The 23,842-nt window shown below is 47.2% G+C and overlaps 1 protein-coding gene and 1 non-coding gene across 4 annotated transcripts in view; both read right to left on the bottom strand.

Annotated features, from left to right (window-relative positions):
* Positions 1 to 23,842, bottom strand: part of NAP1L4 (nucleosome assembly protein 1 like 4) — a 76,840-nt gene that overhangs the window by 31,913 nt on the left and 21,085 nt on the right. For all 3 annotated transcript variants that reach the window (XM_074997798.1, XM_074997797.1, XM_074997796.1), the window contains exons 7-10: positions 23,552 to 23,680; positions 21,794 to 21,865; positions 13,759 to 13,898; positions 1,456 to 1,601 (exon numbers count right to left, since the gene is read on the bottom strand). In XM_074997798.1, the coding sequence (XP_074853899.1) occupies positions 1,456 to 1,601; positions 13,759 to 13,898; positions 21,794 to 21,865; positions 23,552 to 23,680 (487 nt within the window). The remainder of the gene's footprint in view (positions 1 to 1,455; positions 1,602 to 13,758; positions 13,899 to 21,793; positions 21,866 to 23,551; positions 23,681 to 23,842) is intronic.
* On the bottom strand, positions 15,930 to 16,048 carry LOC142015515 (small nucleolar RNA SNORA54). Its single transcript, XR_012646170.1, has one exon. It is a non-coding gene; the product is annotated as a small nucleolar RNA SNORA54 (small nucleolar RNA).

The raw sequence follows: 23,842 nt of genomic DNA, 5'->3' as shown, positions 1-23,842 counted from the left end.
AGAAGACCACAAAAAACTCGGACAGAAATAACTGCATTTTGGGATGTTTAGTCTGCATCCATGATGCCCTGCAGTCCATTCCTGGCTATGTAAGGTGGTAAGTAGTACAGTGGCATAGCTATACTCAGTGCATTGCTCTCTGTGGTTGCCAAAGCACCAATAGGGGATGGAGTCTGCCAACAGAAAAAGCATTGTGTGAACATGCAACAGCAATGTAATTAGACTGATTTTTGATCATCTGCGTAACTTGTATTGACAAAGTGTAGTGTAGACAAGGCCTACATTGAATCTACATTAAAATTCAATTTAAGATCACTGCACACCATACTAAAGGCTACAATTCCTACAGTCTCTTGTAGATCAAAGAATGCACTAACACCTGATAAATTAAATAGAGTGGCTTAGTTTTGTTTCAGCAGCATCAGAAAATTAAGATTTTTTTTTCCCCCAAGTGCATAACAGATTTGGGGAAACATGCAGCATTTACTTAGCAACTAGCAGATGTTCCCAGCATAGTTCAGTAAAAGAGCACAAAATCTCTAAGTCCACTAGTGATTTTGTGTCATTTGATCAGATTAACATTTGGATACAGTGATAAGCACTACAGCAAACTAAGATAACTACAGCAGTGGAATCCTATTCACCCTGAAGGCTTAAGCAATATCAATCTATTGAACCAAGACTGGATATGAAGTCTTCACATATTACATCTAGAACTGAAGTATGGAGCCACTCTGTGGTAAAAAGTAAAATATCCTTAAACTGGCAATATTACGAGTATGGCCGGCCACACTATATTAACAAAAAGGAGTTCTGTCTATACTGTTTTTCTTCGGCTCATAATTTCCTTTAGAGTTAGCCAATTGCTGAATGAGTTTCTCTAGCTACAGGTATGTTCAAGGCACTTTCTGAACTTAGTTATTAGCGACTAACAGCTTTTTCAGTATAAGCATTTCAGGCTCCAGATAATTACACACACAAAAATACAATGACAATACCCAGCTGGCTTTGGTGAACAAACTACCCAGTACCCACAGTCCCTCAATAGAGGCCCCACTTTTTCGGACTGATTTAGTCACTCATTTGAAGATGTTTATATAGTAAAACAATCACTTAAGAGTTTCTGTATTCATTATGAAGTCTCAGAGGGGTAGATGTATCAGTGCAACTCTTTGGTGCCTAGTACGCTAGCCACATGTGGTTACTGGACCTGAAGATATATTTTCAGAATAATGAGACCAGTTTGCTATTGCACTAACTACTGTAGTGGCTACTGCTTCAGAAATGATTGGACAGAATGTTTGCGAAATTAGACCCAATCCATCCTGTGGAACTATAGAGTATTCAGTATGGATAACACCTAATTATGGACAAGGTAAAGAAACTACTTTTATAAAACAGTTTTGGTAGCTATGCAAAAAACCTCCCCCCGCCCCCCCATTCAACCAAGCTCACCTTTTATGGGGTTGAAGAAGTTAAAAAAAGAATCATTGGGTACTTGTTTGGTAATTGTTCGAACTGTGCCTCGACCCTTGTGTTTCTGCTTCTTCTTAATTGTTTTAACTGTAACATTCTTTCCTTTCTTCCAGTCAACAGTACACCTAAAGACAGCACAAGGAAGAAAATCTTTAATGCAAAAAAGACAATGGTGAGAGAAAGGGAAAACGCCATTTAGTGCAATAAATACCAAGCAGACTGTTTCCACTTCTAGATAATTGAGACTGTTTTACAACATGTTAAACCTATTTTGAACATACTACAGTTATTAATGTTGTAGTTACCAGGATTAACACAATTCTGTCAATGAAGAGGTTATAAACTGTACGCATCTCACCAGTGAGGTATTTCTTTGTTGTAAGGCGATGTATGGTGGGAAACTGGAGATATGGCTAGAGTGCCAGTATGTTTCTGGCACACCCCTTTTGAGCTGCAGGCAACCAAGCATATAATTAAGAGAGTCCAATATCTACTCATGCCAGGGATCAGAACCTTCTCACTACCTAATGAATCAGGGAACTATAAAGGAGAAAGCCATCTTTACGTTCCCCTGCCCTGGTCTTGTACAAGACAGTTTATACTAAATATCCAAGGAATTAAGTCCTACATATACTAAATTACAAATTGCTTTTTGTTCATGTCCTTGCTGCCAGAATGTCACCTGACTTGGTTCTCCCTGCACCTCAAATGAGAGACTACACTCCTGGGCGATAACTCTAGTAATGACTACTGATGCCACCAAATGAGCTGCAGTGTAAGAAGTTCTGCCTTAACTGCAGCAAATCCTTAATCAAAGAAGGCTGCTTGGTACACTCAGCCAGCAGTTCAGTGGCCAAACACATTTTGTTCCGGAGATGTTTTCTCAGAACAAATTTGATAATTGGCTATTACATGGATAGGGTCAACGAACAATTTTTTTTTGCTCTACTGATCCCAGTAAATAAAGTTGGTACCCAGTAATGTACGCAGGTGTCAAAGTCAGGGGTTGGAGTTCCTGACTCACCCAATTCAGCACCCAGCACCCAATTTTGTCTCGACTGTGATCCATCAAACCCCACAGTCACCTATTTTTTCTTGAGCGAGAAGTTCCTTATTACATATATTCCTGCCTCTGAGCATGTACAGTGCCATCTTCCTTTAGGGGTCCAGACACCTATCTCCTGCCTAAGCCCCAGAATGATTCCCCCCCACAATTCTTTCTGTACTGGGAAGATCAGTGACCAAATGCTTGTGTCTTGTGGAGGACCTGATCCAACAGGCATGTTCAGATGTTACCTACTAGACTGGGTCCCATTTAAAATCCAGATACAGCATGAGGATAACATGATGGTGCCCCCTTATAGTTTTTATTCCAGAGACAAGAGCACTCACCTGGGATGTGGGAGAACTAGTTTAAACTCCCACACTTTCTACCAGAGAAGAAGAAAGGATCTGAACAGGGTTTGGTGGGGGTGGGGAGGGGGAAGAGAGAGAGATCCTGCCATCTCTCAAAAAGAGTGCTCTGTCACTCAGCTATGGCATATTCTGATACAACACACCCTTCTGCTAAAGCTGTTGCACTCTGAATAAAAAAGATTTAATGGAGCAGGGACCTGGACTCAGATCTTTCACCTTGAATGTAAGTGCCCCAGCTACTAACAGAGAGTAACCAGGGTAAACTGAATCGATTGTTTGCAATATTCTGAACACTTGAGGCACAACAGCAATTGTGCTGAAATCAAGGCACCCTGCAAAGAACCAAGTCAAAAAAGATGCAGAGGATAGCTCACACACATGATTAGGTTAGGAAGGATTAAATTTTTATTGTTATTGGATTTTTTGCCACACAAAGTGAAAAAAATATTACTACTAGCTTTCTGTAAACGTTATCAAAGAAAATACTGCTTGAGAAAGACAGGTTACTCACCGTAGTAACGGTGGTTCTTCGAGATGTGTCCCCGTGGGTGCTCCACAATAGGTGTCGGGCTCGCCCGGCGCCGCAGATCGGATCTTCCAAGCAGTTTCTGCCGGACCGCGCATGCGCCGGCGCACGCCGCTCCCTTGTGTGCTCCTGGCCACGTGCGCGATCCGGTCCCCGCCAGTTCCTTGACCAACCGCCTCGGATGCTCCTGCAAAACATTAACAGAGATCCGAAGCAGGGAGGATGGGTGGGTAGTGGAGCACCCACAGGGACACATCTCGAAGAACCACCGTTACTACGGTGAGTAACCTGTCTTTCTTCTTCGAGTGTCCCTGTGGGTGCTCCACAATAGGTGACTACCCAGCAGTAACCCAAGATAGGAGGTGGGTAATTGGATTATGTGCAGCTTGTCCCTGAGAGGACCGCTGTCGAGAGACGGGTATCCTCTTGGAATACCCTGTGAAGGGCATAATGTTTGGCGAAGGTGTCATAGGATGACCAGGTCGCCGCTCTGCAAATGTCTTTTAGCGCAACACCCTTGAATAAAGCTGTTGATGCCGCCACCGCCCTAGTGGAATGAGCCCTGGGAGTAGCCAGTAAAGGAGTCTTTTTGAGTTCGTAGCACATTTTTATGCAGGATACGATGTGCTTTGAGATTCTCTGCGAAAAGAGACCTTCTCCTTTCAATTTGGGAGCGAGAGAGACTAGGAGTCTATCCGTTTTCCGGAAGGACTTGGTCCTGTCTACATAGAAGGCTAGCGCCCTCCTCACATCCAGGAGGTGTAGGCGTGCCTCGTTGTTAGAGTTATGAGGCTTTGGATAAAACGAGGGTAAAACAATAGGTTCGTTAATGTGAAACTCAGAAGAAACCTTGGGAACAAAGGCTGGATGCAGCCGTATGGTTACCGCCTCCTTGGAAAAAACAGTGCAGGGTGGCGTTGCCATAACTGCCGCAAGCTCCCTCACCCTGCGAGCTGACGTAATTGCGAGAAGAAAGGTCGTCTTTATCGTAAGGAGGAGGAGGGAAACCGTGGCCAAGGGCTCGAACGGTGGTCCCGTTAGCACGTTAAGCACCAGGTCCAAGTTCCACGAAGGTGGAAGCGGTTTCCGAGGGGGGTATAGGTTTACCAACCCTTTGAGGAACCTGGTAACCATGGGATGGGCGAACACAGTGTGCCCTTCCTCCTCGTGTCTGAACGCCGAAATGGCGGCAAGGTGGACCTTTAACGAGGATAGTGAGAGTCCTCCTCTCTTGAGGCCCAGTAAATACTCTAATATTACAGGTATAGGCACCGAAAGGGGGGCCAGCTGTTTGGTAGAACACCAAGCCGTGAAGCGAGTCCATTTCTGCTTGTAGGTCTTCCTGGTGGAAGTCCTCCTGCTACTTTCTAGGACTTGCTGCACTTCCTCTGTGCATGTGCTCTCTAGGGAGCTGAGCCATGGATTAACCACGCTTGTAGTCGCAGGCTTTGGGGGTGCGGATGCACTATGGATCCCTGGGCTTGCGTGAGCAGATACGGCGCCACCGGAAGAGGCATCGGTGGACGGTCCGACATGCGCAGGAGTAGGGGGAACCATTGCTGTCGATCCCACGTTGGGACTATCAGGATCATTCGGGCTCCTTCCCTCCTGGCTTTCTGCAAGACTTTGTGGATCAGCACTGTGGGAGGAAAAGCGTAAAGCAGGGGGCCCCTCCATGAGATCGCGAACGCGTCCCCCAGGGACCCCTGTCCCAGTCCTGCCCTGGAGCAGAATCGTGGGCACTTCTTGTTGTGTTGAGTGGCAAACAGGTCTATCTGGGGAAAACCCCATGCGTGGAAAATCGGTCATAGCAGATCGGGACGGATCTGCCACTTGTGCGTGAGTGCAAAACGCCTGCTCAGCTGGTCTGCCTTCACATTGTGAGCGCCTGGTAAGTATGAGGCTTTCAAGATTATATTGTTGGCGATGCACCAGTTCCATAACCGGACTGCTTCTGCACATAAGGCACGGGACCGAGCTCCTCCTTCCCGGTTTATATAAAACATGGTGGAGGTATTGTCTGTACTGATCCCAACGACTTTGCCTTGTATATGGTCTCGAAAGTGTCTGCAGGCATTGAACACTGCTCTGAGCTCCAGTATATTTATGTGCAGTGACTGCTCCGTGGAGGACCACAGCCCTTGAGTCACCTCTTCACCCATGTGTGCTCCCCACCCTATGAGGGAGACATCTGTAGTAAGAAAAACCGATATTTGTGGTTGGTGGAAGGGTACCCGTTAGCAAGTTCTTGGGGTTTACCCACCATTGCAGGGATTTGCACACCTCTGCTGTGGGCGACACCACCCTGTGAACGGTGCGTGCTGCCGGTTTGTATACGCTCGCCAGCCAGTGCTGCATGCTGCGCATGTGTAACCTGGCGTTCTGTACTATGAACGTCGCCACTGCCATGTGGCCCAGCAGCTGTAAGCACATCAGGACCGGCACCGTAGGGCTGAAGGTGATGACCTGCACGAGGGAGCCGATGGCCCGAAAGCGAGTCTCTGGTAGATATACTCTCGCTGTAATAGAATGTGTGTGTGCCCCTATGAACTCTATGTCCTGTGTGGGGTCTATCATTGATTTTGCCAGATTGATAACCAGGCCGAGCGAAGAGAACGTGCCTGCTGTGACGCGTATCATGCGTAGTACCTCCTCCTTCGAGGCCCCTTTGAGTAGGCAGTCGTCCAGATACTGGAATATAAATACCCCCTGTCTGTGCAGGTAGGCTGACACCACTGCCAAGGTCTTGGTGAAGACTCTGGGGGCCGAGGAGAGGCCAAACAGTAGGACCTTGTATTGAAAATGTTCTTGGCCTACCATGAACCGGAGGAATCGCCGGTGAGCTGGGTGGATAGTTATGTGAAAATACGCGTCTTGTAAATCGAGGGCTGCGAACCAATCTCCATTGTCCAGTGCCGTAAGGATGGAGGCGATTGTGATCATCCGAAAGCGTTGCTTGCGCAGGTACCGGTTGAGGCCTCGAAGATCTAAGATGGGCCTCCAGCCTCCTGTCTTTTTCTCCATGAGGAAGTACCTCGAGTAGAACCCTTTTCCTTGCAGTTGCTCCGGCACTCTTTCCACTGCCCCTATGAGCATGAGATGGTCTACCTCCTGCTTGAGCCTCGCTACATGGGAGGCCTCCTGGAGGTGGGGCCTGGGTGGAGGTCGTGGCGGTGGGAGCGACTGGAAGGGGATGGCGTACCCCGTGGCTATGATCTCCAGCACCCATTTGTCTGTGGTGATCCTTTGCCACTGGTCGTAGAATGGTCGGAGGCGATGGTGGAATAGCCGCTTCGGATGACCTTGTGCGATGGTAGTGATGGCGCAGCCCTGGATCTGTGTGTCAAACTTGTGGCCTTTGGCCCTGCCCCGAGGACGCACGGCTCTGTTGTGAACGTCGCCTGGCAGTTCTGTACTGCTGGTGCTGTTGATGTCGCCCTTGCTCGTAACCCCTGTGGTACTGGGGACGCTGTTGCTGGTACTGGTACCGTCTTTGTTGAGGGTAGTACTTTTTCTTTCTGTATGGAGGGGTGTAAGTCCCCAGGGTCCTAAGTGTGGCTCTTGAATCTTTACTGGAATGAAGGACCGAGTCAGTTGATTCAGCAAACAGCTTCTGCGAGTCGAAGGGAAGATCGACTATCTTTGCCTGCAGATCCCTCGGTATACCCGAAGTCTGAAGCCAGGACTCCCTTCGCATCACCACTGCCGTAGCTGTGGAACATGCTGCTGTGTCCGCAACGTCCAGGGCGATCTGAACTCCCGTCCTCAAGGCTGCGTAGCCTTCTTGCACAATGGCCTTGAGCACCGGTTTCTTGTCCTCTGGAAGCGAGTCCATGAGGGAGGTTAACCTAGGGTAGTTGTCGAAATTATGGCTCGCTAAATGTGCTGCGTAATTTGCCATTCGCAACAGTAGAGTGGAGGAGGAGTAGACCTTTCTGCTGAACAGCTCTAGCTTCTTGGCATCTTTGTCTGTTCCCCCTGTCCTGAATTGAGATGTCTTTGATCTTTGTTGCGACGACTCCACCACCAAGGAATTTGGTTGTGGGTGGCTGAACAGGAACTCCATGCCCTTCGCCAGCATGAAGTATTTCTTATCCGCTCTCTTGTGGACAGGCGGAATAGTCGCAGGGGTCTGCCATATCATAGTGGCGGACTCCAAGATTGCTTCATCAAGCGGTATTGCTATTTTGGAGGAGGCCGGAGGTCTCAGATTTTTGAGGAGCTTATGGTGTTTCTCTTGCACCTCTTGTCTGGATGCCTTGCGTGAAGGCCACCCTCTTAAACAGCTCTTGAAACTGTTTGAGATCGTCCAGAGGATGGACGTCCCCCGGGGCCGTAGCCTCGTCCGGGGAAGAGAGCGAGGAACCACTGGGGTACGCCTCTCTGGACCCTTCCGGTTCCTGTTGGTGATGGTACACCCTCTCGCTAGAGGCTTGCGAGGGAAAATCTCGGGGTTCCATAACCGGTCCCCCCTGAGATACTTGAGTGTCTGTCCCCGTTCGCGATTGCCCTCGGGGATACGAGATCGTCTGTGGGGATCTTTCCCTGGTAGATTGCCAGTGGTGTCTATGCCCCGCGTGATAGGGGCGACCATGGCAGTATAGGCACTGTTCTTGGGAAGGTGACCTAGACCACACCCTTGTTGCATACCCTCTGCGTCTGTGGGAGTGAGATCGTCGAGAGAGCTGGGACACTGCAGAGCGCGATTTTGGATAGTATTCCAGTGGCTCAAACCCCAGGAAGGGTGAAGGTGGTCCCAGCCAGGGCAAGGCTGGTTGTAAAAATGGAGACGGGGGCTCCGGGTAGGCTAGGGGGGACCCCTGCCTTCTGGTTGGAGTCTGCAGCATAAGCGGAGGGCTGAAAGAAAGCAACTCCGCAGCCCTGTCTGGAGAGGGGCTGCGGTGCCTCCTTTTGTGTGCAGCCTTCCCCCTCCCTTGAGGAGGTAACTCCGCCCCGTGGCATGTAGGGGATCTCGGCCCCGTCCGCACCGTGCTCGGCACGCTCATGGGCAGTGCCGCATGGGTGGTGTCCTCCGGTGCCTGCAGGCTGCGTGCCTGCGCGCTCTGCACCGCCGGTTCCCCGGGGGTTGGTGCCGTTGCTTGCGGTGCCGCTGGTACCGGCGCTTGTTTTGCCGCCACCCTGCCTGTGGTGCGGGGCGGCTGTTTGATTATCGGAGGCTGAGCTGCTTCCACATGGCTCTCCGTGCCGCCGCTGATCAGCTGTTGCTGCGGCTGAGGGCTGCGTGCTCCTCCCGTCCCGCTCACTGTTGCTGCTGGCAGGGATCGGGCTGGGGAGGCTTTCCTCCGTTTTTGCGCTGATGGGGTGAGGGAGGCGGCTTTCCTTTTATAGGCCCCGGAGGGTCCCTCCTGCTGCGGCCGCTCCGGCACGTCTGGCTGGAAGGCCTTGTCGAAGAGCAGCATTTTAAGCCGCATCTCCCTGTCCTTCCTTGCTCTGGCTGTTAGTTTTGCACAGAAGGAGCATTTCTGCGTGACATGGGACTCCCCCAGGAACCTTATGCATAGACTGTGCCCATCAGATGCTGGCATTGCCTCTCGGCAGGACTCACATTTCTTAAATCCTGAAGAGGATATTGTTGGTGAGTCTTTCAGTTGTTAACGGGTACTTAGCACCTTCTCTGTGCTGTTTTTCCCCTTCTCCGATGGCCTGCCACGGCAGGAGGGCTGATGGCCCTAGGCTCCTGGCCTCTGGTGTTCCGCTTGTTACTGGGACTGGACTGAATGCCGTCCCGCTTGTTTTTTTTTTTTTTTGAAAAATAACAACTGGCTAACTTGCAGTAGCCTAAGAACTTGAAAACTTTAAAGAAAAAACAGTTAAAACCATTGAATACGCTAACTTGGCCTTAGCCTAGTTCGGATTCCGTCTGCAGCTGACGGCGGTTAAGAGGAACTGGCGGGGACCGGATCACGCACGTGGCCAGGAGCGCGCAAGGGAGCGGCGCGCGCCGGCGCATGCGCGGTCCGGCAGAAACTGCTTGGAAGATCCGATCTGCGGCGCCGGGCGAGCCCGACACCTATTGTGGAGCACCCACGGGGACACTCGAAGAAGAACACAGAGTTGGATGTAAGATATTAAATGTATGCCTTTGACACTGATCGATCATTTACGTATTCATAAAGCTGTAACTTTTGAATCTCAGTATCTGTTGTCATAAACTTACTGTCTGACCTCCCAGTATTATGGGAAGGAATCAGATAATTTTTCACTAAATTTATAAAAATCAGGAAAAGATGCTTAAAATACTAATATCTACTTTTAAAAATACAAAAATCATTTTGCCAAGCCTACACATAACTATAGACATGTTCTCTGCCAAATTTTGATAGAGAGAGAGTTACCCTTTTCTATAATTGGTTTCTTTGAGATGTGTTGCTCACACCTCTTCCATTTTAGATATCCATATGCTCACAACATGCATCAGTGCCTGCCAGTTCTTCCCTCTATAGTATCTGTAGTGCACAGATTCTGGCACCTTCTGGAGAAGCATGCATATGATGCAATATATGGGGTGCAGACAGCTTCCCACACCCTCAGTTCCTTCCTGCCAGGAAAGGAAGAGAGTGGCTCATGGCACAGACATGAGAAACATCTTGAAGATCAAGAAAACATACAGAAAAGAGTAACTGAGTACTTGCTCACGTCCATTCCATTTTAGGTGACCCCCAAGCAGTACCACTGGTGGTGGCTAGGAGTTCTTGGAAGTACAGACTGCAACAAAGCTCTGCCAAAATCACTGTCTCCTCTGGCTTGCAGGATGACAGCATAATAAATGATGAACACGAATACCAAAAGACAATGTTGCAGTCCTGCAGATGTCCTGGATAGGGACTTGTGCCAGGAATGCTAAAAAAGGATGCTTGAGCTCCAGTCAACAGGCCAACTATTGGCCGCAGCTAATGAGGTATATACGCAGGATGTGATTCAATTTGAAATCCTCTGAAAAGATACCAGAAGACCATTCGTCCTGTCTGCTGACAGGAAAAAGATGGATTGACTGGCAAAAGGGTTTTGTGCGCTTCAGGTAGAACACAAGGACATGTTGAACATCCGAATCGTGCACCTACCTTCTCATCATTGGTGAAGTGCAGCTTTGGAAAGAACACTGGAAGGAAGATGTCCTGATTGACATAAAGCACAGGACCACTTTAGGCATGAAGGCCAGATGTGGCTGCAGCTCAGCCCTGTCTTGTAGAATACATGGAGGCTCCTACATGGGGGCTTTAATATCAGATATTTGCCTCACTGAGGTAACGGCTACAAGGAACACAATCTTCCATGACGGAGGGTGGTGAGACCAAGCAGCCACAGGATCAAAGGGTGGGTCTATGAACCTAAAGACGACGAGGTTGAGGTCCCACTGGAGAACCAGGTCTTTTAGGGACCTGATTGACATGTCACATGAGAACACATGTTCCCTGGATGCCTAGTTGGAAGGGTGATATGGTGCACCTTGATGGAAAAAAGTAAAGGCCTTGGTGCTTTAAGGGAAGCAGGTAAACCACGATGGACTGCAAATATGACTGGGTTATGCTCCAATACCCAGCAGAAGAGCCTCTTCACCAGGTAAGTTGCTTTGTTGGAGGGCTTTCTGTTCTCCAAGATAAGCTGGTGTAGCGGAGTAGAGCAGGCCTGAGTTTCTGAGTTTGTCCATGCAGCAGCCGTGAGGTGAAGGAAGGTGAGCTTTGGATGCAGAAACCAACTGTAGTTCTGCAAGAGTAGGACTGGATGTGTGGGTAATGACCACAGATTAGCTACAGCTAGGATCCTTGAGCAAGCCAAACCAGTGCTTGCGAGACCACATTGGAGCGACCATGACGACTCATGCCACGTCTCTTGATATTTGACAGGTCTCTGCTGATAAGTGGGATTGGCAGGAAGGCAAACATCAGGTCTCCATCCCAGGCATCTAGAAAAGGTTCCCTGTCTGGGGCCTTGGAGAAAGCAGAACAGACAATGCTTTTGATTCTCTGTGTTCGTGTCTACACTAGTCCCAAACTTCGAAATGGCCACGCAAATGGCCATTTGGAAGTTTACTAATGAAGCGCTGAAATGCATATTAGCATGCGGGCGGCCGCGGCACTTCGAAATTGACGCGCGGCTCATCCCGACAGGGCTCCTTTTCAAAAGGACCCCGCCTACTTTGAAGTCCCCTTATTCTCATGAGCTCATGGGAATAAGGGGACTTCAAAGTAGGCGGGGTCCTTTTGAAAAGGAGCCCCGTCGGGATGAGCCGCGCGTCAATTTCGAAGTGCCACGGCCGCCCGCATGCTAATGAAGCGCTGAATATGCATTACAGCGCTTCATTAGTAAACTTCGAAATGGCCATTTGCGTGGCCATTTCGAAGTCTGGGACTACTGTAGACGTAGCCTGTGATAGCAAACAAGTCCATTAGACGCTAGCAGCAGAGTAAACCTCTCACCCAAGTAGTCAACCCTCTTATGATCCATATTTTGAGGATCTGGGCCTGGATGCTCCAGTTTCTCTCACTTGTCACCAAGTCCACAAGGGAGTTCAGGGCCAGGTGGAAATACAAGTATCCAAACCCCTTCATGAGGATGTAATACTTCCTTTCTTGCTTGCTTGAAGACTGATGGGAGAAGAGATGGGGAAGTTTGCAAATGCTCTGTGGAAAACCCCACCCCTTCACACACAGGGATTGCATCTACAGATTAGGCCACCCACGACCAAAATGTAAAACAGTCTGTCAGAGGGTTTCACCAACTCCTCTGCTCACTGCTACTCTCTTCAAGCAGCTGCTGGTGTGCCCTCGCACCATCCTGTGGCACTGTCTGTGATGGTCCTGCCAATGCCTCAGTGGGCAAGGATAAGGAAGCAAAGGCAGGGGGAAGGGTTAGCATTGCATCCTCAGCTTGCAGGCCTCCACTACAGCTGGGGGAGGCTTGTGGGCATGCTGGTCTGATCCTGCATCCAAATCAGTGGACGGCCGAGAACCTGGGGATGACCACTTCTTTGATGCCCTTATACAGAGTATTGAATAAGGGTCCTTAAGGAAACCTCCATGGATTCCAAAGCTGCCATGGTGTAGGCCAAATGTGCCCGGGAATCTTTCCATCCATGGGTGGAATAAATTCTGTTCATACACCAAGGCATGTGTGGATGTGCACTACCAGTAGAAACATGCTGTGAACAGTGGGTACTCTGCTAATCAGCTGGGTGACACCTGACTCTCTCCTGGGTAGCCACCCATGCACTCAGCTTACGGGGAGCACTGGTGCAGGCTATTAGCTCAGGAGACATGCATCAGCTGGTGCCACTGGAGGAACTTCCCTCCCAAACATGGCCAGGTGCATCTGGCCCAAGAAATCTGGTTTCTCTTGCCCTGGAAACCACTGCAGTGCATACAGGGTCTCTGAGTCCTCTCCCTGCCTACTTCCACATTGCTTGTAGCATGGGGACTGAAACTGGAGCTCTTGGTCTGTAGCTTTCTGCAAACTGCAGTGTTGATGTGATTTTGGTATCTCAGAGCCTGGCACAAAGGTCAATTCTAGGAGGAGTGCTCCTAATCTCATGCCTGTGACTTTTTCATCCTACACTGATTGGGCTTCTCCCAAAACACCTGAATCAACTTTGAGGGGTTGCTAATCAATATCAGTTTTGACAGCCATTACAAGGCTTAAAGCCTGGGGAGCAGGACATGTTCCATTCCTGGGTTAACTACCTACCTAAATACTTACAACACTAAGAGGAACCACTGGTTAAATAAATGCTTGTTGAGGCAAGGAGAGGTTCTAGAGAACAGTTGCTGGCAGTAAAGAGAAAGTGGGGAGCCAATACTGCCTCTTATACTGTGGCATGTGTGTGGCACTCCAGAGAGTACCAGAGCCAGTCCCCTATGGAAACCACAGAGAAAAACTTCTGGTACTGATGCATGTGGCAAGTACACACACCTAAATGGAATGGACATGAGCAAGCATTTGAAGAAGAATTCTAATGTAATGCCAATTGTGATAGTAGGGTTTGTGAGGCAGGCAAATGCCCAATAAGGACTAACCCGATACCTGCCATTAACTCTGAACCAAAACAGCTTTTAGACACTACCTACCTGGACTGAATTTCAGCCAGTGACTTAAAGCTAAAAACTTGTATCCTAATGACTTGAATTAGAGAGAGGTATATTTTTAAATGCATATTATATGCCATCTGCATGCAACATGATGCTTCAGTGATACTATACTACTAGCTTCATGCTTTCACTTACAAGCTGTACTTCTGGTATCAATCTTCACCAAGATAAAGAGAACAGTGTCCTGAAGAATACAGACTAGATGTTCCACAAGTAGTAAAAACAGATGTTCCTTACCCCTCACAATCAACTATTTCAGGACCTTCAAATGAAAAGGGATCAGTCTTGTCTGGCTCTGACTTCATCTTGTAGGTTTTTGTCAGGACTGAGTTAGTGAAGTAGTCATTGGGCTCGAAGTGGAACTCTAATGAGAAAGACTAAGAGAAAGTTCCATTATTATTTTAGTTTAAAAAAACCACACCCACCCCACAGTTGGACTACCAAGTTCTGAACAAATACAGACAAGAGGAAACTGAAAGGGAAGATAAATACATAAATACTGACTACACTAATAATTTTGAAGTGTAATAATTAACAGAAATAGGCTAGGATAATAGCCAAACTACATCAGAAAAGTTTAGATTATACTCTAATGCCTCAATTTAGGCATCCGTGCTCATTCTGCAGGAGCTGGTGACTTAAACACATGCTTTATTAAGATTACACATTCCGTTAACAGTTTAGAATCATAAAAGTGAACTAAACCTCTTCTCATTTTCATAGCCAGGGTTGTTAAATACAATAGCTACTTCTGGGGGAACAAGTGCAGCAGTATCACAGGCCCAGGAAACAGAGGATGGGAAGAAGGACTAGGAACTAGACACAGCCTCACTGGTTATTTTTGTACAGTAAGGTCTCAGAGTACGTGAACTCAAGAGTACACAACTCCACTCTTACACGGCTGACCCCAATTCCTACAGTAAACCCTGTAGCGTGATTTCCAGTTGTGCTTAACTCACTCCCCTTGCCCTGGGTCAACCCCCCTCAGCTCCATACACCCCTGGCTCAGCCTCCCTTCCCCACCAGCTCCACTCACCCCCCCCGCCACACACACAGTTGCTGCTCACCCCCCACCCCCGACTCTAGCTCACCACCCCTCAGGTGCGACTCTCGCCCAACCTCCCTGGCCCTACTTCAAACCCCCTGCTGGCTCACCCCTGACCCGGATCTGACACACCACCCCTCACAGCTCCAGCTCACCCACCCCCCAGCCCTGGTTTAAACTGCTCGCACTTGTTCAAACCCCTTGCACATGGCCCCAATTGCATCCTGTGGTCCCAGTTTAAACCACCCACATGCGGTTCTAGTTCAAGCCAGCCCCTCCTGCCCTGGCTCAACACCCCACACACAGTTCAACACCTCTGGTGGCTCAACTCTCCCCGGGCCCAGCTCACCACCCAAGCAGGGCTCCAGCTCACTACCCCTCCCCACAACAGATCTGGCTCAACTTCACCCCTCACCCTCCTGCAGCCCTAACTCACCCCAGGCTTATGTCCACCCACCTCCCACAGCCCCAAACCACTGCCAGGCTTAACCCTCCCCAACTGCCTTCCATCCCAATACTTACCTTTCTACTGCTTCCCCGGCTGCAGAACATGAGTTCTGCCGGTGGGGGGGGACAACACCCCATCTATGCAAAATCCAGGTTTACGCGAGGGCGCGTGGAACAGAACGCTCGTGTACTCTGAGACCTTACTGTATTTAGTTCTACGTTGAGCCTCCTTTTAAGGAGTTGCATCTTACTGATTTTGTGAAACTGAAAAAAGGTGAGGGGGAGACTCGTAAATGTAAACACTGCAGAGTTTGTATACACTCAGTTGGGGCTCTGGAAGTCAAGCTAGATTTTATCCGACACTGGTGATGACAAATAGAACCAGGTGCCGCCCCCTTTCCCTCCCCCGCAAAAACAAAAAAGAAAACCCCAACTTGCCAGAAAAAGCCTAGGGGAGCGAGAGAGGGGACGTGTGGGAAGAGGGCACTGAAATAATGTTAGGGTTGAGTTTACTTAATTGTTGTGGCCCAAAAGAGAGCAAGCCAGGAGGGAGTGAGAGAATCTAAAAAAGTTACACCATCCTCCACAAGAATCTTCAGTATCAACAAGAGATTATATTCCTTTAACTACGCTTTTTTAAACTGCAACAGCTGCGCTATGGTCACATACTAACATTCCAGGTAGTTTCGTTAACTTGTCAATTTGCAGCTTATGCCTCTAAAGCAGACAAACTTCTATTAGAACATGGTAATTCATAACATACGTAGACACATACTTTCTTTAAAAAAATAGTAGTGAAGTTACACCTCACATAGTGCTATTAGTGTTACGCTGGGGAGTCCTTTTTTAGGCAGTCACTATTATAAAAGATCAGAAAACAGTTTTCCTACAAAAAGTTTTTTTTTTTTTAAATGAAATTTGTTCCCAAACCTAGAAGAGACAGAGTCTGTCAGTCTTCTACTATGGGATTTAATATAGCACTGGAATGGAACCCATTACCAGGAAGATACTGTCAACAGGTTACGAACAGTGCAAAAAACAAGAAAAGAAGTCCAATGGTGGAATCTGACCAGCCCTGAAAATTGTAACATTACTGTAATTTTGTTTAAGCTATTCTAGACGACAGAAAGTTGAGTGACATGAGGACATTATTTGCAGGACAGAATAGTTATCAAAGTTCTCTGAACTACATTTAAGAAGTTTTATTTTGATAAACAGAAGCACCCTTTAAAGGGCTGACTAGTTTGCTTCAGAGCTCAAAATACAACACACCAACTTTGAGATCTTGTATATTTGGTTGGCAGGCAACAGAGCATTTTGCATGTGGTATTATACTTGTACAATCACTATGAATTATTTTAATTTTACAGAACCATGGGCACCTCACAGGAGGTTATTTGCCAACTCTTCCTAAAAATTAAAGCTTTTAGGAAAAACCATCTTTTTTCTTAGTTGTGCTAAAACACAGCAAGTCTGCTGTGTATACATAGCCTTTACCATGGACAACTGCACTGTCACTCAACATAAACGACCCTGGGGGCTTAGGGGAAGGTGGTCCAGCACAGCTGAGCTGGAGCATCCCCACCTGCAGCACTCCCAGGGCAGGCTGCTGCAGACAAGAAAGTTACTCACATTGTGCAGTAACAATGGCTCTCTGAGATGTTCCCCTGCAGGTGCTCTACACAGGAGTCAGCACATCCCAAATCGGAAAACTTTTCAGAGCAGTGCCTCCTGCATACACCGCACCTGCACACTCAGCGTATCGAGCTGCTGTCACTCCGAGGAGTGTGTGCACAGTGCAGTCCTCATCTGTTCTTTTCTACCTGACACCCCCGTAGCCTCTGAGCAGACGGGAGGATGTGAGGGTAGTGGAGCACCTGCAGGGAAACATCTTAGAGAACCATCATTATTGCACAAGGTGAGCACCTCTCTTCTCCTTCAAGTGGTCCCTGCAGGGGCTCCACTCAGGTAACTCCGTAGCAGTACCCATTTGGTGGATGTGGGTATTGGAGTCTTACATGGATGGAGGCAGGACATCTGCCAAAGCTGGCGCAGGTATCAGCCCCTTTTGTAAAAAGTAGTCCTGTGTGAACATATGGTGTGAAGACCACATGGCTGCACTACAGATGTACATTATTCAGGAAGCCTGTCGTCGTAGCCATCACCTGTGTGGAATGAGCCCAGATAATCTGTGGTGGCTGTTTGCTTTGGAGATGGTATGCGTGGTGTATGGAACCCGCACTCCACTTGGATAAGTACTGTGCCAAAACACCCATTTCTGCACGAGGCCCCAACCACACCACAAGGAGTCTGTTCAATTTCTGGTTGCTCTAGGTAAAATGCAACTACCTGCCTTGCATCAAGCATGTGGCACATAGCGCCTTTTTGGAGGAGGTATAATGTTTAGGAAAGCAAGCAGGTTAACTAAATGGGTTTGTTTATATGACAGTTCGTTATTACTTTCAGAAGGAACTTTGGATGGGGCCTGAATATTACCTGGCCCTTGGTGAAAGTAAGCTCCACCATGAGGGCCAAAATTTCTCCTACCCTTCTAGCAGATGTTATATCCAGTATGAAAGCCAGCGTTATAGATAGGTATCATGTAGATGTAGTGGCAAATGGCTCAAAGGGTGGTCTGGTGAGTGCATCTAGAACAAGATTCAGGTGCCATGGTCGTACCAGAGGGCACAGATTCGGATGCCTTTTCTGTAAGTCTGAGAAATCCGTGACATTTGCAGTTGTGAGGAGTTGAAGAGGTTTATTGTTGGGAAACCTCATTTGTGGAAGATCGAGAGGTGTTGGTCTAAGAACTATCTGCTCAATCTGTCAGTCCTCACGTTCTGTTAACCCCAACAGCGATGTACATACTGGGACATTTGATTTTTGATGGAGCAGTTCCAGAATCTGAGGGGTTCAGCACATAGTGTGATCAAGCACCCCCCCGCTACTGACTGACACAAAAAGTGGGTGTGTTGTCTGTGAGAACATGGATAGCTTTGCCTCTTAGAGGAAGGAAACGGCCACAAGCCCTGCGAATTGCCCTGAACTCTAGGATATGGATATGAAAGTGTCTCTCAAGCTGGGCCCATGTTCCCTGTATTGAGGTTGGGCCAGTGGGCCACCCATCCCATAAGCAATGCATCTGTCTTTATAGTCACTGAAGGGTCTGGTCAGTGGCAGGGTATACTGAGGAGGAGATTGGATGGGGATGACCAGCATTCGGGAGAATGCAGCACTAGGGGCTTCAAGAGACTGTGAGGTTGGTACGTAACTGTGTGCAAGCCAATGTTGTAGGCAGAGCATGTGTAGTCTCACAAACAGTACTGTAAATGTTGTGGCAGTCATGTGCCCCAATAATTCAAGGCCTGTCCAGGCCATGGAGAAAGGGGCCTGCCTGATCAGGTGAACAAGAGTGTCCAAGTTTAACAGTGCCCCAGTGAATTCTGACTTTTGTATGTTAATAAGATGGCCATGTCAGAAAAAACATTCCCTAGTAGTAGCTGTCATAAAAGTAGTTTGTTGGTAGGTAGGGCCCTTGGTAAAAAGGTCTCAGGCAGATATGAAAGGCAGCCTTGGGATACACTGGATTTATGAGGCGCTTGCTCAGACCCCTGACCAAAACTTTAAATTTGTTGAGAGGTAGAGTGATTCGTAGAGGAATGGTTTTGCTAAGTCCTCCTCCTGTTGCAGCATCACTTGGCCTTCTTATCATATGGCCTCTGTTGCTGGTAATGGTTATAGTGCCTGGGCCTATGGTAGGAAGTGTACCTGCATCTCCTATGCAGTGGGGTATACATCCCTAAAACAAAAGAAACGCCGCTCAAGAATCTTTCATTGAGTGTAGAATCTCACCTGTGTTATTAGGAAAAAGCTGCTCTCTTTCAAAGGGAGATCCTTCACCCTTGCTTGTCATTCTCTTGGGATACAGGATGACTGTAGCCACACAACTGTGGTAACGTCCACAGAGGACTGGAGAGCTGTTTTGGCAATTGACAAAACCACCTTAATGATATACTGGAGGAGAGACTGTTGTCAGAGAGGTCCTGTAATTTGGCATAATTAGTATGACTAATTGGCTAGAAGAGCTGTATAAGTTTGATATATAAAACTGGAGCATACCAAAAGAGTATACTCTACGGCCAAAAGTGTCCAGCCACTTATGCTTGCTGTCAGTGGGTGTAGATTTAAATTGTTGGCTCTTAGTCTTGTGATTTACAGAGTCAACTACTAGTGAGTTTGGTTGCGGATAGGAAAAAAATATTCTGTCTTCTCTATGGACAAAATATTTCCTATCTGCTCTGCTGTCTGTGGGCAAAATGATGCTGGATTTTTTCCACAGAGCATCTGAAGGCTCAAGGATAGCTTCGTTAATAAGTAGTACTATTTTTGAGGATGCTGTGGGTTGTAATATAGTAAGCAATCTATATTGTTTATCTTGAAGCTCTTGTAATGGGATGTCTTGTGATAGGGCTACTTGTTTAATAACTCCTGAAATTGCTTCAGACCATCTGCTGGTGGAAAGGGCAAGATCTGGAACACTGCTTCATCTTGCCTAGATGTAGGCCCCTGTGGGGGAGCTCTCTGAGTGAGTGACGTAAGTCATCTAGCTCATTGGAAAATGCTTGGGAGATTACTAAAGGGGGATTGGCAGGTGTGGAGCATGCAGAGATTGTGAGCAAGTGCCTGGAGATGTGTTGACATTGAAGTGCAGAGGTAGTGTGTCTTGAATGGTAAGTATGAAAGGAATGTGGTTGGTAGCCTTGCCATGCATCCCAGCAACCCCACTGAGGTGGGAACAGATGTGGGGAATATATCCATAGCTGGTTGGCCCAAATGGGACATGGAGGAAAGAAATGTCCCTGTATGGATGCCAGGAAGCTTGTGATGGGGATGGAGATAAGCAGCCTGACAAACGCTTGCTCCTATATCAGGTATCATAATCAGATCTTGGGGACAGCAGCGTAGAGTGTGGGGCATTTTGCGGGATATTAGTGTGCCCTTGTGTTACGAAGTGTGGTGAAGAAGCTAGTGCTCCTGTGTCAGGCTAAGTTGTTGTTTTTTTTTTTTTAAAATAGGTGTTGGATCTTATGCAGTGCTCTTCTGTATTATGGTGCCAGTTCTATCACAGAGGCAGAGCTAGCAGGAGCTACCAGTGCAGGCACATGTAGCTTTTCCAGAGCTGATGCCTCAGTGCCAACTGATGCGGCTCGCTTGCTCTCTGACCCAGTTTTTCTGGCTGAGGTGAACTTGCATTTCTCTGCAACACCAGATGTTGATGGCACCAGGGAACATGAGGCTATGGGCGACGCTGATACAGAGCGTGCTGATGAAGCTGTTGTGGCTTGAGAGTTTTTGCAGGGTGATAAAGTTGTCCTGTCAGAGAGCTTTTACGGCACCTGTATCTCCTCTGGTTTGTCCCTTGGCAGCAGAGACTTTTCCCAGAGCACAACCTTGAGCTGTGCTTTGAGGTCTTTTCTCGCCCCTTGCCAACATGTTCAGGCAATGAGGGCACTTATTCACTGAGTGAGACTAAGGCATTTTACACAAGTCACATGCCCATCAGAAATGAGCACTAAGCGTCTGCATGAATCACATTTCTTTACTCCGGGGAAACCCAGCATGCCAAAAAAGAATGGAAAAAAAAAAAAAGCTGCTGTTGTTGCAGTGCCGTGGCAGCGCCAACTGCCCCCTCGCCCCTGTAGTAACTGCTAAGAAGGTAAAAACTTAAAAATATGAGGTAAAGGATTAAAGCTAACAATGAATTCCATCCCCCCAAATCAGACTGCAGAGCAGGTCTACTTCTGTCTTCACCCTGGGACAGATGAAAAGGAATTGACAAGGGCTGCACTGCACGTGCACTCTACAGAGTGGCAGCAGTTCGAGATGCTGAGTGCTCCGGGCGGCTGCACTGCTCCGAAAAGCCTTCTGATCAGCGACACTGGGACGTGCCAACACCTGAGTGGAGCACCTAGAGAGACCACTTCTGGGGAAGGGGGATGGTCCAACCACACTGGAATGCCCCCCTCTACCAGGAGGGATGCTCCAGACAAGCCAGCCCAGCCCCCAGAGTGCTGCAAGTGGTGGCGCTCCAACCCAGCCAGAGCAGCCTCGTCCAAGGCATTGGTCCATTCCAACAGCCTCCCCAGACACACCCCTCTTGCCCCACACAATCCATTTAATCAGTTAACTGATTACACCTAGCATTTAACCAGATAGCCAGTTAAAACAGATTTTAACATACCTACATTGATTTCTTTATTTGTGGAAAGAATAATTGCTCCAATGCAATGACCAGTATCTGATTCTTATTGATTTGTTAGAATATTAAATGTGGCATAAGAAGCTGTTTCTATTTTTCCAATACAAAAAACTTCACTTTTTTAAACCTAATTAAAGTTGGAGGGAAAAAGAACAGAGATGACGGTGGTGATAAAGATTGGCTAGATTACAAGGTTACTGTAGGAAAACTACTGAGAATCTGTTTTTGGTTCTCTGTGCCTTAAATATTGAGTCTGTTCTGGTCTGGCTATGGTCTGAAGAAGTGGGTCTGTCCCACGAAAGCTCACCTAATAAACTATTCTGCTAGTCTTTAAAGTGCTACTTGACTGCTTTTTGTTTTGATACTGAGAATCTGTGCTAAGAACCTGAAGCTTAGTATCTTTAATCAGAACAGTATATCCCATGTGTTAACACTGAGGACTATAAGGAATAGGAAAGGATCAAAAACATTGAACTACTGCCCACCACTACTGTTTACTATAAAAATTGGACAGTACTTACCATAGGCTGTCCAGGTTCAGAAAACTTCACTTTAATATCCTGCAGATGTTTTAATATTGGCTCATCATATTCCTAATGAGAGAGGAAAAATCTGAGCAGGCAGTATTCTGAAAAGCAAATTTTATCTGAAGTTGCTCACTTCAGAACAGTGAGCTATGCAGAATCTAGGAACTTGGTCATAAGTTTGTAGTAAGTTTGAAATTCAGATTCAAGTTCTCTGAAATTATTCACACTCATTTATTGAGCTCTCAGTTGTTGAAATCTGTCATCTGAACTTTGAAGTTAAAGTTGCCATCTCCTGGGGTAGCATGTGACTGAAAATTTAACTTCTTGAAAGATGAATGCTTCAATTACTACTTCTACTGCTAAACAGAGGCCTGACATGACAGATGCATATAAATGATTAGTTTTAGGAGATTCTTCCAAAATATTAAACACAGTTAATAAGAAAAACTAGATAAGGCAGAATGCCAGAAAATGTAGCAATATACAAGTCCAGTCTAATACAGGTACAGCTAGTTTAAGTACTTGCTCAAGATATCCTTAATTTATACAACTATCTAAACCTGCTTGAAATAATTATGGCAAAACCATGTGGGCCATTGTTTTGTGAGTAGAATGTGAATCTATACTCTAATGCAGTGGGGCCCAACCTGTGGCCCATGGACCAGAATCCAGCCTGTGGAGCCATCGTATCCAGACTGTGACACCAGTCGTGCCGCCATTTTTAAAAAGGGGGAAGACTGGATCTGAGCCACATGTGGCTTTTTAAAGAAGACATTTGTGGCTCACACCACTGCCACCTGACTCCTTCTGCCTGCCTTGCTGAAAGCACAGTACTTGATTTAATTGGTTTGACAGCCATTAAAATAATTGAAGTCCTATTGCTTCAGAGTGGCAGGGCACTGAGAGCTATCCCTGTCATGCGCCTCTGAGTAATAAAATGCTCAGAGCCATGGGAGCGCTGGGCGGTGCTCTGTACACAAGCCCCTCCCCAGCGCTTGGAGAGAGAATCACATGGCAGCAGCTCTGGTGAGACAGCAGCTTTTTTTTTGTGGGAGGGTGGGGGGTTGCCTGGCTCTGGAGGATGAGAACAGGGATTGGTTTAAAGCACGGAGCTGGGGGATGCAGGACTCGGGGGACTGGGTTAAAGTAGAGGGCTGGGGCTGCCTGGCTCTGGAGAGGAGGTTGGGGAATTTGCCTGAAGAGGGTATTTGAGAAAGGGGTACTTTATATAAAAGGCTGAGAAACACTGGAGTAGAACTCAATTTAATTGCTTTAAGAGCTGGCAGAAGGGATCTGGACATTAAACCAATTAAACTGAGTCCTATTTTTTTCAGCGTGGCAGACAGCTGCCCCTGCTCCAAAGTTTGGGGGACTGTTTGGGGCTGCAGAGACTCTAAGGTTGGAGGTGGGGGCTATTGTCTTCAGCACCCAGCACATGTTAAAAAAAAAAATTGCCAGGTGGCCACTGATGAGAAGTGGTTGCAAATGCCTGCTCTAATGGACAATGAAGCAGTACATGGAATACCAGTTTCCAAAACAGCTTAGATCAAAAACTAGCTTAGTAACACAAACTACAAGTTATCTTCAAGGAGTTTTATTTCAACAAAAATGACAAAGGATTCTCAAGTACTGCAAGCTCTTGATTACTAACATCTTCCTCAAGTATAATCTAGTAATGGAAGGGATGGCCAAAGCAGGTGTAATTTATATGCAATAATTAAAAATAACATTTTCCAGAGGGAATTAACTTACCTGTACCAATTCACTTAACATATCTACATTTCTAAAGATTGTAAACCAGAAGTCTGGAATTCCTTTGGGATTGGCCTCTGCGGCTGTTGCTTCTCTCTCTTCTATAACTACTTTGTTTTTGAGGTCTCCCTATGAAGTAAACATAGCCTTGCTTAAGAAAAGTGCTATCTCTGTACTTAAATGCCTTAGTGTAAGTTCAGTAGAACATGAGTTACAAATACCAGAGAGTTATAAACTGACCAGCCAGCCATTTGGAACCAGAAATATGCAAAACACACTTAAAAAGGAGCA

This window comes from Carettochelys insculpta, chromosome 6, assembly GCF_033958435.1.
Source record: "Carettochelys insculpta isolate YL-2023 chromosome 6, ASM3395843v1, whole genome shotgun sequence".
NCBI lineage: Eukaryota > Metazoa > Chordata > Testudines > Carettochelyidae > Carettochelys > Carettochelys insculpta.
Note: the sequence above shows the minus strand (reverse complement) of the source record. Positions and strands in the feature narration are given on the sequence as shown.